The 17,019-nt window shown below is 38.8% G+C and overlaps 1 protein-coding gene across 1 annotated transcript in view; it reads left to right on the forward strand.

The window, feature by feature from the left end:
• LOC109916976 (ubinuclein-1-like) overlaps positions 1-17,019 on the forward strand; it is a 53,946-nt gene that overhangs the window by 30,181 nt on the left and 6,746 nt on the right. The window contains exons 6-11 of the mRNA XM_048609672.1: positions 50-200; positions 2,151-2,294; positions 4,159-4,209; positions 5,638-5,680; positions 6,875-8,119; positions 12,684-12,954. Coding sequence (XP_048465629.1) covers positions 50-200; positions 2,151-2,294; positions 4,159-4,209; positions 5,638-5,680; positions 6,875-8,119; positions 12,684-12,954 — 1,905 coding nt within the window. The remainder of the gene's footprint in view (positions 1-49; positions 201-2,150; positions 2,295-4,158; positions 4,210-5,637; positions 5,681-6,874; positions 8,120-12,683; positions 12,955-17,019) is intronic.

Genomic DNA, 17,019 nt, shown 5'->3' on the forward strand with positions numbered 1-17,019 from the left:
AACATTGTGCCTTTCATTGAATTTTTATCATTCTCTCTAATTCTGCAAGTAATCTGTTTCCTACTTCTCATCTGCAGGATGATGGGGGAAGATAAGGACCAGAAGGAGAGAATGTTTTCTGATGATGATGATGAAGACGACAAGTTGGGAAGAAGAGTTGTAGGACCTCGTAAAAAATTTCACTGGAATGATGAGATCAGGTTCAATATGTTGCTTGCTTTAATAGACTGTATAAGGCATTTGTATCAGTAGTATGTTTATGAACTGCAACTGGATAAAAATATAATTGTGGATTATATGTGTGTTTTATATGATAACTTGGTATGAGTTATTGTTTGATGTGTCTGCGTATCAAATCATTCAAATTGTGCTACTGTTTTAGTGTTCCATTACTGGAGTCACTGGGGAAACAATGAGTGAAGTGAGAGTGCATAATTTTGGCAATTACCAGAATGGACCGTTGATAGGCAAAATTGGGGAGGAGATCCCTGAATGACCTCAGAATTTAGGTTAGAGGTGTACACTTAATGCTGTATACATAAATATAATATAGAATGATTTGGAAGGAAGCTAAATGCTTTTCATAGATGCTGCCAGACCTGCTGAGTTTCTCCAGCACTTTGTGTTTTTATTTCACATTTCCAGCATTTGCTGTCTTTTACGTACCACAAGCATAGTTTTGGTGAGAGAAGACAAGTTGTTTAAATTTTTGGGTCTATAAGAAGTTGTGAAGCCCTTGAAGATGACAGTAACAAATGATGCACCAAAGTGTGAAAGAGTCACATGTAACATCAGTAAGAAATGGAACATGCAAGATGAAAACAATGTTAGAATTGATGAGGAAGTGCAGAATTCTATTAATGTGGTGGATAATTTGAAAATCAGCAGTTTCTGTAATTTTTAGAAATTTGTGGCTGGAAGGAAAGACTGCAAGTCCAATTAGGCAGTTTTTGGAAAGTTAAGAGGATCACTTTGTTTAAAAATATATCAAATTTTCTTTGTACATGCTTTCTAAGGAGCAGGAAAGGTGGTCTGGGAGTAATAGATAAGAGATAAATTAGAAACAAAACGGGAGGTATTTATTTCAATCTAGGAAAGAGGTGTGGTTAGCATTGGAGGTCTGGGAGTTTGATAGTTGTGGTAGAGACAAAGCTTGATCTTATTCCTAACCGAAGGACTGAATGGACCCATGGTTGGGGGTGCTTTAGTGAGATTTGTAAATGATGATTTTCCTTCCTCCAAATCTCCATGTATGACATTAAACCAGTGAATGCTGAACTTCTGGAAATGCAGACGTTTTTCCATGTGCTGTATTCACTGTGTACTCTAAACATTTTCAAGTCATGTACACAATGACATAGACTTGTTGCAAGTTAAAATCATCTGCAGAAACAATAGGGTATTTTCTTTCTTTGCCATACAGATAGTAATAAAAACAATTAACTATCCATTATAGAAATCACCCAATTTTTATACAATTATTCTGCTTGTGGTGGTGATAAACTTTTCCGTGTGCCCTGACTACATAGCTTAAAATAGCACTCTGTATTTGTAATATTTTTGATTGGTTTATTTGTGCTGAATTATTGGCGTTTTTGTGTAATGAATACACAATTGTAAATGATTTGAAGCTGTGTAAACACATTTTGCAGTACCTCTTGGACGTAGGGGAGACATTTAAATCTGGACGTGGGCTTTCCTTTATTCTACCTGCCAATGTTTTCTCATGTACTCTTACCTTTTCTAATTTTCTCCCTCACCCCCACACTTTTAATACTCCTTTAGGGACTCCCTTTGAGCTCTCTATATCTGAATGAATCACCTTCATGTTATACATAGGAGTTCATATTTAGAGCACCATCCCTTCTCATGGACGCTCCAGATTTTGTGCAAGCAAGAAGAATGAGAGAGTTCATGTAATTTAGTTACATTTTTAAAATATGTTAATATGCCTTTGAATGAAATTCAGCAATGCTTTAGCTATATTGATTGCGCAGTGTCTTTTGCTTCAAATAAATGGAACATTTCTATGCATGGATCAGAAATTTGCATTTAAGTTACAGTTGGAACACACATACTGAGAAAATAGAACATGGTAGGTTTTCTCTGGGCCCTACCTCTTTACACTTATTTCTTACATTGTGCTACAGAGAGCTGCTGTGCAGTGTGGTGAGGACTAAGATGGCGTGCTGTGAACAGGAGAGAAACAAGTCCCAGTCTGCAGAGGACTACCTAAAGGCTTTTCTTGAATCTGAAGTCAAACCACTTTGGCCTAAAGGATGGATGCAAGCAAGGTACATGGCAAAGGACAGTAAACAATGTATGCTTCAAGTGAAGTTAAATGTCACTGCATAAAGAGCTGTTAAATGAGCATCCTGCAAAGAATGAGAATAAGCCTCCAGAAGAGGCAAGGTAGAGCAACTGTATGTGCTCGGCAAGGCTGTTCTGCTCTTCCTCTGATCCAAGACCAGTCCTTTTCTTGAACTGGACCTGGAAAGTGAAGAGATAGGCAGTGGTTGACACTTCATTGCAAGTTTAACAAAGAGATGAGTGTGTTCTCAAAGTAAGACAGCTTTGTCAGAATATGTGCATGTTGGAAGAAATTTTAGTAAAGAAGTGCCAAGATAGCAAGGCACCAATAGTCTCAACTATGGTAATATTTCTGACTTGCAGCTTATCCAGGGTAGATTTTTCCATGAGGTCATGAATGAATGAATGGTTTCTGTCCTCCTGAGAGTTTCTGGTCCATTTTTTAATGTTCCAATTAGTCTTCCAAGTTATGTCCTGCACTGATGAGAGATTGTGAGGCTGTGACTGTGCTTGAATTGTTAATAGTGTGAAATATGGCACCAGTTTGAGGAAGTTGGGGAAAGATAGTTACGTAGTGTTTGGTTTCCCCGTAGCAGCTGAAAGAGGTTGAAATATATTGCTGTAATTGTAACACAGCAATTGAGAGAAAGCTCAAGTGGAAATATTTACACGACTGTTGGAAATGTGGGAAACAATATAGTTAATTGCGTAGTGTTCTCAAAGAATTGACACTGGCAGTATGCTCCAAAAGAACATATTTTGTGCTCTCCTGTTCCACAGCTCCTGGACTGTAGAACTGTAGTATAAGAGAAATGGCAGAGTCTCAAACCATAGCTTTGCAATGCTCCTTAAGTTTTTGTTTTAATATAGAATCACAACCAGGTCTTGGGTGCAGTAATCCTAGAATTCACCTGCACTGTGGTGAGTAACTTGGCTTGGTGCACTTCTGCCATCAGGAGGATATAACTGGTCCTGTCTCAGGCTCAACATCATCACTGCGGTGTAAGAAAATTAGTCTCTCGTTCCAGTGTCTCTGTTTAACATTTTTGACTGTAATGGAAAGGATTTGGTTGGTTACATGTTTAATAATCCTAGAGTACCTTTATTACTGCCTCCTTAAATTTGTCTGCTATAACTATACACAAACCTAAAAGGAAAACTATGTTAAAGCTTTAATGATTTTAAATGTAAGTTATATTAGCTATGTTAAATGTGTCTACCTGATTTTGGTGTGTTCATTGCAAATACATGTTTCATTCTGAGCAGAAAAGTCTGGAACTACTCAACAGGTCAGAATGCATCTGAGACAATCAGAGTTAATATTTTTGGGTTGATTTCCAGCATCTGCAGTTCTTTGCTTTTGCATTACTGAACAGTATTTAAATATGATGATTGCACCATCTGTGGTGTTCTACAGCCTTTAGCTGTATTACGTTTACGTTTGCCTGAAATCCAAAAGAAGGTAAAATCTTAGCTCAAAAATGATTTGCAAATCAGATGTCATGCATAAATACAACCTTGCAAAATATTTCATAAAATGATATTGCAGGTAAATCCAAGGCTTAAAGTTATGCTGGTGGTGTTATAATGCTACAGGATTAAAAATGATTAAGCATGTAGTTCATCAGCTGTGTCTCCCTTTTTTTTGCCTTCCACTGATGCTTGCCAACATCTTCAGTGTGCACACTCTCAGCTGGAAAATACTTGAAGCAATTTCTGATGGTGGTTGTAGCATGGCATGGACATTGTACTAGGTTGTGGCAAGTTGTTTAAAAAAAGGTTTCACAGTCTGCATAGTATGAAAGTAAGGGAAAAAGGCATATATTTAGATTTATTTTTCCTCAACAGAACATTATTCAAAGAGAGCAGGAAGGTACATGCTCATGTCACCTCAATACCGTGAGTATTTGCATCATCAGTGCTCCTGCGCATTTACTGTGCTTTGGTTTTTCCCAGTACAAGCAACTTTGGTAATGTGTTAACTAACCCTGGCAGTGAGAACCTCATTCATGTAATAGTTTAAGCATGCAGAAGATTAAAGCTAATGGTATTAGTTAAATGTCTGCATTGTAATTTATTGGAGTGACTTGCTTGTTCTTTATCGAACCTGCCTAATTTTAATTCCATTGATATCCACTTCAGTGGTTTGCCACACACAGTGAAAACCAAAACCACTCTTTGTGCTAAATTTTGCAATGACACATCATTGTGGAAAACATCCATGTTCACCCGTTTGACACGATGACCAATCACATCCTTGTGTTGCTTAGTACAGCAACAGGGGACCATAAATAATTTGGGGAAAAGAACTGTAACCTCTTTTTTTTTCTAGTATTTCAATTTTCCCTCTTGCCCTCCTCCTTCTTTCGTTTGTGAAACCACCATCCTGGGCACTCTACCCGAACTCAAATCATAGAATCCTTACAGTGTGGAAACAGGCCCTTCAGCCCAACAAGTCCACACCGACCATCAGAGCATCCCCCCCGCAGACCCATCCCCCTATAACCCACCTAATCTACACATCCCTGAACACTAATGGCAATTTAGCATGGCCAATCCAGCTAACCTGCACATCTTTGGACTGTGGGAGGAAATTGGAGCACCTGGAAAATCAGTTGTACAGTTCCCTTTCCTGGGTTTCTCTTCAGCCCTTTGGAAGCAATTTGGCAATGTTTCAGTATGGATTGGTTCCTGGGTGAGCAGGTTGTCCTGTGAATGTGACATCAAATAAATTGGGCTTATACTGTCTGGAGTTTAGAAGAACAACTGGTAATCTAATTGAAACATATGCAAGATTCTGAATAACTTTGACTTGCAAGATACTGAGAGTTCGTTTCCATTGGCTGACGAAATTAGAGCAAGTAGGCACAGGCTCAGGAAAAGGGATTGATTGAGATGGGGGAAAAAATTCCCACTGAGTGGACGATGAATTCTTAGAATTCTGCCCAATACAGATTTGTGGATGCTCAATCTTTGAGTGTATTTCAGGCTGCAATAGGTCTTTCATGGAATTGAGGGATAAGGGAATAGGTGTAAACGTGGAACCGAGGCAAAGGATCCACCATGATCATCTTGAATAAGTGAAGCAGGCTCGATGGGCCAAACTGTACTACACCCATTTCCTTTTCTTATGATGGTCTAACCTTTCTCCCTCCCTCCCTGTCCTGGTCCATTTAACAACATTGCAGCAGTGCACAGTTATTAAAATTGATTTTTAACTTGGCATTATTCAATGTGAAATTGATGTTACGTTTGAAATTGTAATTTTGAAGTACTAGACAACTGTATATAGATAACTATACTGACACTAGTTGCACTTTAATTTAGAACGAAGAAGAAAGTCATTGCTGCCCCAAAGACTAAAATAAAGGTAAGTGTGCAGCATTGTTGGAAGCATGAGATGCATACTTGAAAAAATATTGCAAATCCTCAGAAAATTGGCTTTTTAAATCGCAAGTGGTGAAATTTTATTTTGCAATGATGCTCCTTAGTTTAATGGTTGGCTAAACTTGAACAGTTTAAATTTAAACTGGGTTGAATTTAAAATACTGTATTTCACTCCAATAAATAAAATAATTAAATCATTTAATTGTGAACCTGTTCCATTTTGTATCGGAGCTTAAAACTTCATTCTGGCTCTATATATGGAAATGTTCTCTGAACATTCGGATACTTGCTTTGGCACACACAAAATTTCAATGAATATGATTATTTAGAAAGTACATCAAAAGTATTTAATAAATGCAGATGCGGGATTCTGTAATTTCAGGAATTGACATAATAGTGAAATTAACCTTTTTGGTGCATCCACTTCATCATTCTTTTAGGCAGGAGTTTTGCTTTGTGACCTCACTGCACAGCGTTAAGGCACCTTCAAAGAAAAGGCTAGCCATTGCTGTACATTCAAAAAGCCTAATTAAAAAGCACTAGTTGATGTGAAACAAGTTTTAATAAAGGGAAAGTCACAAACAGGAGGTTGCAGCTGAATATTGCAGAGAATGCAAAATTGATACTCGGGTTGTGGGATTGGCATGATTTTAGTTAAAATAATAATACTCTTTCCTAGAGGCATTTTAGGACAGGCATTCTAAATAATTACTGTCAAGAAATGTTACAAGAAATATAGTAGAATCATAATTTTTGATTCCACCTTTTAGTGCCCTGAACAACTCAGCTGGGGAAATGGAAATAAAGTACCCCTTTATGCTGAAGGTGATTACTTTATGCTACTGACATGACAATGAAAAGCTTGAATAGTTATTAAAATGTAATTTTAATTAAGTTTAAGACCAGTTTTGCACAGATACAAGATACTAGTTATTACTCCACCACACACAATCAAAATCTAAACCAAACTGTTGAACAGACTATTTTCACATAATACAATGTCTGGTCTATGTAGCAAATGAAATGTTTATCAATTCCATTTTGCAAATCAATACAATTTAGAGGCAATAGTAAAAAGAAAAATCATTTTGACAAATGTTACGGGATGAGGAATGCAATGCAGCATAAATCTATCTTTCAACGAATTCAATATAAAAATAACTTCCTTCTTTTACAGGATCAAATGCTCAAGACTGAACGTAAATTGCAACAGACAAGTACCCCAATTCATTGCAGTAATGCTGGGTCCATCATACAAGGATCATGCACTCCACCTGTCACCCCAGTAAATGTGCCCGTTTCATCCAGTGCTGCTAAGAGCTCCAGTAATACGACAACCCCTCAGTCTTTCAGTTTAGATGATTCCCTTGAGGATTTGCCCAACAACCAGCCTTCTCTGGAAGATGTTTCTGTCGCTTTAGCTGCTCTCAATGATGCTGCAGGAGGCACCAAGAGCTTCAGTTCTTTAGTATCAAATTCATTGAGTGACATAGTAACAGTGGCAACGTCATCAGAAGAAAAGAAACATGTGCAAAAAGTTCAGACTCTCTCTTCTGCTCCGTCAGCTGCTGCTCAGTCACATTCACCGCTCAATCTCCTGGCGGAGCAAGCACTAGCTTTGGGACAATTGTCTCAGGAAAGGACTTCAGAAAACGCCACTAGTCTTATCACTGCCTTTAAAAATCATTCTTCTGCAAACAGCAAAAGTTTCACAGAGACTCTCCAAAACAAGCCGAAGCATCTTGGTATGCAACGTACATCGCAATCCCAAGCTCAAAACCAAGTGTCAACACCGGCTGCAAAACAGTACCATCAGACCACCTCGCACCAGAAAAACTTCATATCATCACCATCTTTTAGCATAAGTAAGCTGCAGAGTAGTTCTCAGACTAAAGCTAGTAGTCAATTGCAGCAACGACCATTAATTCAGCATCTAAAAACCTCAGCAAAGACTCAGAACTTCCATTCTGTTTCCTCATCTTTAGCAAGTATTATACAGACTTCTCCCAGTCCTCAAAGAACGCTTGGCACTTCAGTGACTTCTGTCAGTTGTACAGCAAAACATATCAACTCTCAGAGCTCTGCAAATCAGACCTTCAAGTCTCCAATGACTGTTGTCACAACAACAAAACATTCTACTCCTTCCAGTAATCCAATTCAAAACATCTCAAATGTTCAAACTTCTGTGTCCAGTAGTACTCAATTAAATAGACAGTCACCATCTCCAGGACAGGCATTAAATCGGCAATCACCTAATATAAATGTAAAGAAGCCTTCCATTTCTCAGAAACTTACTCTAGTTGCCCCTCCGGGGGGTAATAATGGAGATTCCAGTAGTGGGACACAGGGTGTTGCTAAACTGCTAACTTCTTCTCTTAAATCTTCTGCTGTTAATAGTTCCACAGCTACAGGAGCAATGCTGGTAAGTGTAAACAGGAATGTACAGATTTATTTTTAAAATATGCATAGTTTTAATAACTACCATAAAGATTATAAGTTGATGTATTTGATTGGATTTTAATTGTATGCCGATATCCGTTGCTATCTGAAGATCCTGTTGTTTGGCTTTAAATTATTTCGTTATGCCAAAATTACCTCTTATTCTAATTAAGTTTTGCTTCATGGTCACAATTGGTTATTTTGTGCATTAGAACATTATAAAATATATACCTCTGGTCAGATTTTATTTTTCTGAAATCTTTATGTATTTTGGTTGTATATGTTGTTTTATTGTGTTCTAACTTGCTGATATTCTTCCTTAATTCAAGTCCTTCCTTTTAACCTGTAAGGATCCACCAAGTTTCCTGTAACAACATTCACTTGTTGGATGAGATTTACCTGTGAATCTGCAGAAGTTTGGTGCTTGCACTTGTTAATGTTTTGTCCATCTTTGCCATTTAATGTCATTGCAGTTGTGTTTCTAGTCATTTAATCATAAAGCTGAATTGAGAAAACTGTTTTGAATCATTTCACTTAGTTCTCAAAGGTATAATACATTATCGCACTGAGTTTGGTATTAATGTTTCAATTCAACTTCGAGATTCTCGTCTTTGCTTTCAAATCCCTTTGTGACCTCACTCCTCCCTATCTTTGTAATCTCTTTTTATCAGTCTGCACTGTTCTTATTCTGGCCTCTTGCACACCTCCACTTTTAACTGCCACACCATTGATGGTTTTACCTTCAACTGATAGAAGCTGTGGCATTTGTTCAAGTTGCTGTGCAAATGTTTCTTGATCTGTCTGGCCAAGGCCCATGTGCATGTTCAGGATTTCTATCCCGTACAAGTAATAATTAGCGTAGACTTAATGTTGTTGAACAAAATTAACCTTAAAAATGCATGAAATGTGGTTGGCAGTAGTGTTTCAAAGGAAAAGGCAATTTTTTTTTTCTGGTTGCTCTTGCATTTACCAGTCAAGAGTTAATGTTAATTCTGTACATCCTGTAATCTGTTGCACCGGCCAATTTTTGATTTGAGACTAATGCAAAGATGACAGATACTGTGGTTGAGATTACCTTCCAAGTTGTGTGGTGTTTTCTTTTACTAATGCTGCTCAAAACACTTCAGATGAGTGTTCCCTAAACAATACATGGATAAAGGATTACTGTGATCAGATGGTCTAAAAATGCTTACTTTAATTCTCAATTTTTTTTTCAACCCTTCTGTTTTCATGATTTGGCTATCACTGACGACAAGTGATCTCTTGATGATCCCGGTTTTTCCAAATTAATGGTATTATGCTTTTATTTTGAATAGTGATTGTGAAAATAAGGAACTTTTGTAAGAACATGTCAAGACCGCGTGAGCCAGATTCTCATACATGGGTTGCAGTTTTCTTCCCTGAAGGCTGCTAGTGACCTAGACTGGTTTATACAACAATTAATCAGCTTTCATGGTCACCTTTTTCAGGTTTTAGTCTCCAAAATCACCCAAATTACTGAACTTGATTCACAACAGGCCATTGTAAGGCTTAAACTGAAGACTTTGTGGTTGGGGGAAGATTGGAATGTTCTGGGAATCCTGTTTCTGATAATTAATGTTCTCCAAGTTTCCCTGCTATAAAAATTCTTCTCTGGAACCAGTAACACCATTAAATCAAATATAATTATTAGCTGTTGTTGGGAGGACTGAAGCCATTGCCTTCAATCCCTGCCCCAAACTTTGTTCCATAGCTAGCTATTCCACCCCTCCCTCAACATTGGTATCCTATTTAAACTTGAGACGCAGTTCAGCTTCAGGTTCCTGTCATCACTAGGACCACCTCTTTTAACCACCATAACATTATCCCAGCCTCGGCTCTTCTGCTAAAATCCTCAACCGTGCATTTTTATTACATTGGAGGTGTCTTCTGACTGCTTCCCCCCATCTTCTATAAACTTGAGGTCATTCAAATCTTTGCTGATCTCTTAACTGATTGCAAGTCTTGATCTTGATTGCTGACCTATAGTAGGCAAAGTGTTGATTTTCAAATTCTCATCCTTGTTCTCAAATTCTTCTACAGCTTACATATCCTTTGCTTTTTCTGTCATCTCCTCCAACCCCACAACTTTCCATATTACAGCATTTCTTTAATTCTGATGTAATTACAGTTAATATTGTTTCACCATTTGTGGCTGTGCTTTTCAGTTCCCTAGGCTTCCCTCCCTCCCTAGTCCTCATCACCTCTTTATAAGATTCCTACAGGGATTGGTGCTGGGGTCACCGTTATGTACAATATATGTTAAATGACTTGGGTAAGGGAAGTGAATATACTATTGCCAAGTTTGCAGGTGATACAAAAGTGGGTGAGAAAACAAATGGTGAGGATGACACACACTGTCTGCAAAGAATTGCATATGATGTGGGGAAATGAGGTTATTTTTGGCAGGAAGAAGAGAGGGCTGGATATTATTTAAGTGGAGAAAATTACAGACTGAGATTTTCGAATGTACATGAATCACAACAAGTTAGCAAATGGGTAGGCAAATGTCATATTGGCCTTTATTTCAAAAGGAATGCAGTATAAAAGTAGGGAAGGCTTGCTAAAATTATACAAGGCAGTTGTCAGACCACCGCTAGAATATTGTGAACAAGGAGAGTTATATCGGCATTGAAGGCAGGAGGAGGTTCAATAACCTGATCCTGGGTATGGAGGGATTTTCTAATGAGGAGAGGTTGAGTTATTTGGGCCTGCACTCATTGTCTCTCACCCTTCTAAATTACAATCTTATTGAAACATGCAAAATTCTTGGAGGACTTGCAAGGTGGACGTGGACAGGTGGTTTCCCCATCTGGGAGTCAGAGATGCACAGCGCGGAAACTGACACTTCAGTCCAACTCGTCAATGCCGACCAGATATCCTAAATTAATCCAGTCCCATTTGCCAGCATTTATCCCATATCCCTTTAAACCCTTCCTATTCATGTACCCATCCAAGTGTCTTTTAAATGTTGTAATTGGAGAGTCTAGCATCAGAGGATATGATCTCTTAATAGGAGTCACCCATTTAAGACTGAGAGGAGGAGGGATATATTCTCCGAGGGTAGAGATTCTGTGGAATTCTTTACTGGAGGGGCTAGGTCATTAAGTTTCTTCAAGGTTGAGATAGATTTTTAACCAGTAGGGGAATTGAGGGTTATAGGAAAAAGGCAGAAAGGTGGAACCAAGGATTATCAGATCAGTCACGATTTCATTTAAAAGGCAGAACAGACTCGTTGGGCTGAAAGGAGCAGAAGCAAACCAATGTCTTCATGATCATTAAACACCACCTAAAACCTTCCTGTTTTACAAAGCCCTTGGAGATCTGATGTAATGCACTATTTCCTTGTAGTTTGGCAACACGCTTCATTTTATAATGTTCCTGTGAAGTGTCTAGAATGTTTAATTGTATTAAAGGCACAGTTTTCCCTCAACCCACATTTTTGCCTACCGTGACAATAGAGCAACTATTCATATTCATCTTTTGGACTTGCAATTCAAGATACTTTTGAGCAAATTGCAATGAGTTTGAGCATCAATGCAAAATAAGTGAAAGACTCAACCCAGGAGATCCTACATAAAGTAGGAGCAATGCCTATCAATCTTTGTCTCTTAGACAGGTTTAATACCATTGACTATAATTAAACAAATACATCCTCTATGATTGTAGCACGACATATATTGCATTGTCTTCACAAACAGGATACTTCTCATTGAGTACACTGTTTACAAGAACAGAGGAAATAAAAACAGGCTATGCAGTCCCTCAAATCTGTTCCACCAGACCAGCTGACCTTCCACCTTAATTTCAGTTTCCATCTAACTCTATATCTCACGATCTAAAGCTATCGCTTGGTATTTATTGTCATAATCCTATAAAGCACCAGTCATTTCAGACATGTCTGGCTGAACATTGCTATGGATCTGGATTAAAGTAGACCAGGTAAGGATGTGAAATTTCCTTCTCTAATGGTAAGCTGTGTCATGGTCACTGATCCCAATATCAGCTTTATATCTCGGATATAATATTCATTTTACATTCCATCTATTGCCGCAATGAGACTTGAACCTCTGTCTCCAATATATTAACCTGGTTTTCTGGACGACAAGATTGAGTTCTGAGCAAGGGTCACTGGACCCGAAACATTAACTCTGCTTTCTTTCCACAGGTGCTGCCAGACCTGCTGAGCTTTTCCAGCAATTTCTGTTTTGGTTTCTAGATGACTAGCTTAATGACCTTATCACAACAATATCTCTCCATCTAATAGATCTTTAATGTGGCCCTTTGCTGTCTAAACATGATAACTAAAATAACTATGCTGTCAAAAGTTCTTCACTACGAACAAGAAATAGCATTTACTTAATTACTTAAAATATTAACCTGTTAACCAGCACTTTTTCTTGGTGCTGTCATGTTACTTTCAAATTGTAAAAATAGTATGTGATCCAGGTTGCGTGCCACCTTAATTGTTTTAAAATTTTAAGCACTGACTTCAAATTGTCATTTATGTTGATATTTTCTATCTTTAGTCTTTGCAGGCTACCACAGGAGGAGCCTTACTTGCCAGCTCTCCATCTTTGAGTCTTCTGTCACCTTCCTTTAATACAGCAAACCAGAAAATAACTTCAGCAGCCCTGAACCAAGCATCACTTGGGATGATGCCAGGCATTGTACCTATGCACTTTACGTTTCCTACGGTTTTAACTTTAGGCTCAGACTCTACACCAAAATCTGCTGTATCAACAGATGCAATAGTCACGGGACCTGCCCCGGGGACATTCCACCATGGCCTTGCACATAGTAAGTTGTAAATTCTGGAGTTTCTGGAGAGTGAATCAAGAGTCACTTAGTTAGAGGTGACATTAGAGATCACATTGATCAAATTCTTCAAGACCATTGAAAAGAGTAAGAGTGCAGGAGTGTTATTTCCTTCAGCACAAGTCGAGATATAGTTATTATTATTCTGTTTAAAATTTGTTCATGTTTCTTGTTTAGAGAATGATTCTATTGAAGGTAAATGTTGATCATTTCACTTGAACAAATTGACTTATTTGAACTAGAATTGTGCTGTTAAAATCAGGTTCATCAGGTGCAAAAATTGGCATAAGAGCACTTTATCTGAATGCTCGGAGTATTTGAATCAAGGTAGATGAGTTGACGGTGCAAATCATGGCAAATGGGTATGATTTAGTGGCCATTACAGAGACATGGTTACGAGATGGTCATGACTGGGAGTTAAATATCCAGGGGTATCAAACTATTCGGAAGGACAGACAGGAAGGTAAGGGAGGTGGTGTTGCTCTGATTTTTAAGGATGATATCAGGGCGGTAGTGAGAGATGATATAGGTTCTACTGAACAAAACGTTGAATCCATTTGGGTGGAAATTAGGAATAGCAGGGAGAAGAAGTCACTGATAGGTGTGGCCTATAGGCCACCAAATAATAACATCGTAGTGGGGCGCGCAATAAACATAGAAATAGCTAATGCATGTAAAAATGGTACAGCAATTATCATGGGGGATTTTAATCTACATATCGATTGGTCAAACCAGGTCAGCCATGGCAGCCTTGAGGAGGGGTTCATAGAATGCATCCGCAATAATTTCCTTGAACAATATGTAATGGAACCTACGAGGGAGCAAGCTATCCTAGATCTAGTCCTGTGCCATGAGACAGGAATAATTAATGATCTCACAGTTAGGGATCCTCTCGGAAGGAGCGATCACAGTATGGTCGAATTTAAAATACAGATGGAGCGTGAGAAGGTTAAATCTAGTACCTATGTCCTATGCTTAAACAAAGGAGACTATGAAGGAATGAGGGAGGAGTTAGCTAAGGTAGAATGGGAGCAGAAACTTTATGGTAGGTCAATTGAGGAACAGTGGAGGACTTTCAAAACGATTTTTCACAGTGCTCAGCAGAAATATATTCCAGTGATAAGTAAGAAATGTAGGAAAAGAGAGAGCCAGCCATGGATGTCTAAGGAAATAAAGGAAAGTATCAGATTGAAAAAAAAACACATACAAAAAAGCAAAGTGTAGTGGGAAACTAGTAGACTGGGAAATCTTTAAAGGCCAACAGAAAGCCACAAAAAAAGTTATAAAGAAAAGTAAGATAGATTATGAGAGTAAACTAGCTCAGAATATAAAATCAGGCAGCAAAAGTTTCTATAAATATGTAAATCGTAAAAGAATGGCAAAGGTAAACATTGATCCTTTAGAGGATGAGAAGGCCAATTTAATAACTGGGAATGAGGAAATAGCCGAGACATTAAGCAGTTATTTTGTGTCGGTCTTCACAGTGGAAGACGCAAATAACATGCCGAAAACTGATGGCAAGAACGTTATAGCAGGTGAGGACTTAGAAACTATCATTATCACTAAGGAGGCAGTGCTGGGCATGCTAATGGGGCTAAAGGTAGATAAGTCCCCTGGCCCTGATGAAATGCATCCCAGGGTACTAAAAGAGGTGATGGGGAAAATAGCAAATGCAGTAATTATTTACCAAAATTCACTGGACTCTGGGGTGGTTCCCGCAGATTGGATAACAGCCAATGTGACACCACTGTTTAAAAAAGGAAGGAGACAAAAAGCAGGTAACTATAGGCCAGTTAGCTTAACTTCGGTAGTGGGGAAAATGCTTGGATCTATCATTAAGGAAGAAATAGCAAGACATCTGGATATAAATTGTCCCGTTGGGAACACCCAGCATGGGTTCATGAAGGGTAGGTCATGTTTAACTAATTTGGTGGAATTCTTTGAGGACATTACTTGCAGGGTGGACAATGGGGAACCTGTGGATGTGGTGTATCTGGATTTCCAGAAGGCATTGGACAAGGTGCCACACCAAAGGCTGCTACATAAGATAAAGTTGCACGATATTACAGGTAATGTATTGGCATGGACAGAGGATTGGTTGACCAGTAGAAAGCAAAGAGTAGGGGTAAATGGGTATTTTTCTGGATGGCGGTCAGTGGCTAGTGGTGTGCCTCAAGGATCAGTGTTGGGACCGCAATTGTTTACAGTTTACATAGATGATTTGGAGTTGGGGACTAAGTGTGGTGTGTCAAAATTTGCAGATGACACTAAGGTGAGTGGTAGAGCAAAGTGTGCAGAAGACACAAAGTCTGCAGAGGGATATAGATAGTCTAAGTGAGTGGGCAAAGGTCTGGCAGATGGAATTCAATGTTGATAAGTGTGAGGTCATCCATTTTGGTAGGAATAACAGCAAAATGGACTATGTTTTAAATGGTAAAAAATTGCAGCACGCTGCTGTGCAGAGGGACTTGGGTGCCCTTGTGCATGAATCGCTGAAGGTGGGATTGCAGGTGCAGCAGGTAATTAAAAAGGCAAATGGAATTTTGTCTGCCATTGCTAGAGGGATGGAGTTTAAAAACAGGGAGGCTATGCTGCAGCTGTATAGGGTCCTGGTGAGGCCACACCTGGAGTACTGTGTGCAGTTTTGGTCTCCTTACTTGAGAAGAGATATACTAGCACTGGAGGGGGTGCAGAGGAGATTCACTCGGTTGATTCCAGAGTTGAGAGGATTGGATTATGAGGAGAGACTGAGTAGACTGGGATTATACTCATTGGAATTCAGAAGAATGAGGGGAGATCTTATAGAAACATAGAAGATTATGAAGGGAATAGATAAGGTGGAGGCAGGGAGGTTGTTTCTGCTAGCAGGTGAAACTAGGACTAGAGGGCATCGCCTCAAAATAAAGGGAAGCAGATGTAGGACTGGGGTCAGGAGGAACTTCTTCACCCAAAGGGTTGTGAATCTGTGGAATTCCCTGCCCAGTGAAGCGGTTGAAGCTACCTCGCTGAATGTTTTTAAGGCAAGGCTAGATAAATTTTTGAACAGTAAAGGAATTCAGGGTTATGGTGAGTGTGCAGGTAAGTGGAGCTGAGTCTCAAAAAGATCAGCTATGATCTTATTAAATGGCGGGGCAGGCTCGAGGGGCCAGATGGCCTACTCTTGCTCCTAGTTCTTCTTATGTTCTTATTAATGATGTACCACTGTTGATTCCTGTCCTTCAATAACTCCTGGCCATTTCTCCCCAAAGATACTGTTGGTATTAACGTACTTAAATCATTGATAGAGGAGATTTGTTTTAGCATTTTTTTCTACATTGACAGACTAACATTACATGAGCAAAAATTTCCACTGAGTGAGCTTGTGCAGAAATCATTTAAAAGACCGTAGATAACCTGACTCTGGAATTTTGTGATCTTGAGTTTCTGGATCCAAGAATCTATTGTTAATGAAAACGTCCTGGCATAGGTAATGTCGATCGATTGAGGGGACATGCATTTGACTTGGTGCGCATTTGACGAGCCAGAGAGAAAAAGTCGAACCCTTGGGTCAGGAGCTACCTTGTAACATTTTTGAAACCAAATTCCATCATTCACCTTTAGTTCAGTCAGGCATCACTGTAATGATTCTGTAATTTGGCTAGGAACTGCTGACTTTGCAGCATATTTAGCTGCCTCCCCCACTAGCATCATGCATTTATACTATAGAGAAACGTTGGCCCAGTTGTCTAGTTACTGTCTCTGCCTGCTGCCACCCGCCACCCTTTCCAATGTTACAAGGTGGGAAACATGACTCTTATCTCCACAAATAAATAGCTACAAACCTTAGCAAAAAATGATTACTGCAGCCACACAGGTAGATTCATCTTGTCAAATTAGTTACTGCTAGGTGCATTTTCAAATTAGCAAAAACCACAGATACAAGTGACATATACCAGACCTCATAATCAAACTAAAACAAATACAAATAAAAGCAAAGCTTGTCTTAGCTAAAAACCGAAAGAAATGCGGATGCTGTAAGTCAGAAACAAAAATGGAAGTTGCTGGAAA

The sequence above is a fragment of the Rhincodon typus genome, chromosome 21 (assembly GCF_021869965.1).
Source record: "Rhincodon typus isolate 14 chromosome 21, sRhiTyp1.1, whole genome shotgun sequence".
Taxonomy (NCBI): domain Eukaryota; kingdom Metazoa; phylum Chordata; class Chondrichthyes; order Orectolobiformes; family Rhincodontidae; genus Rhincodon; species Rhincodon typus.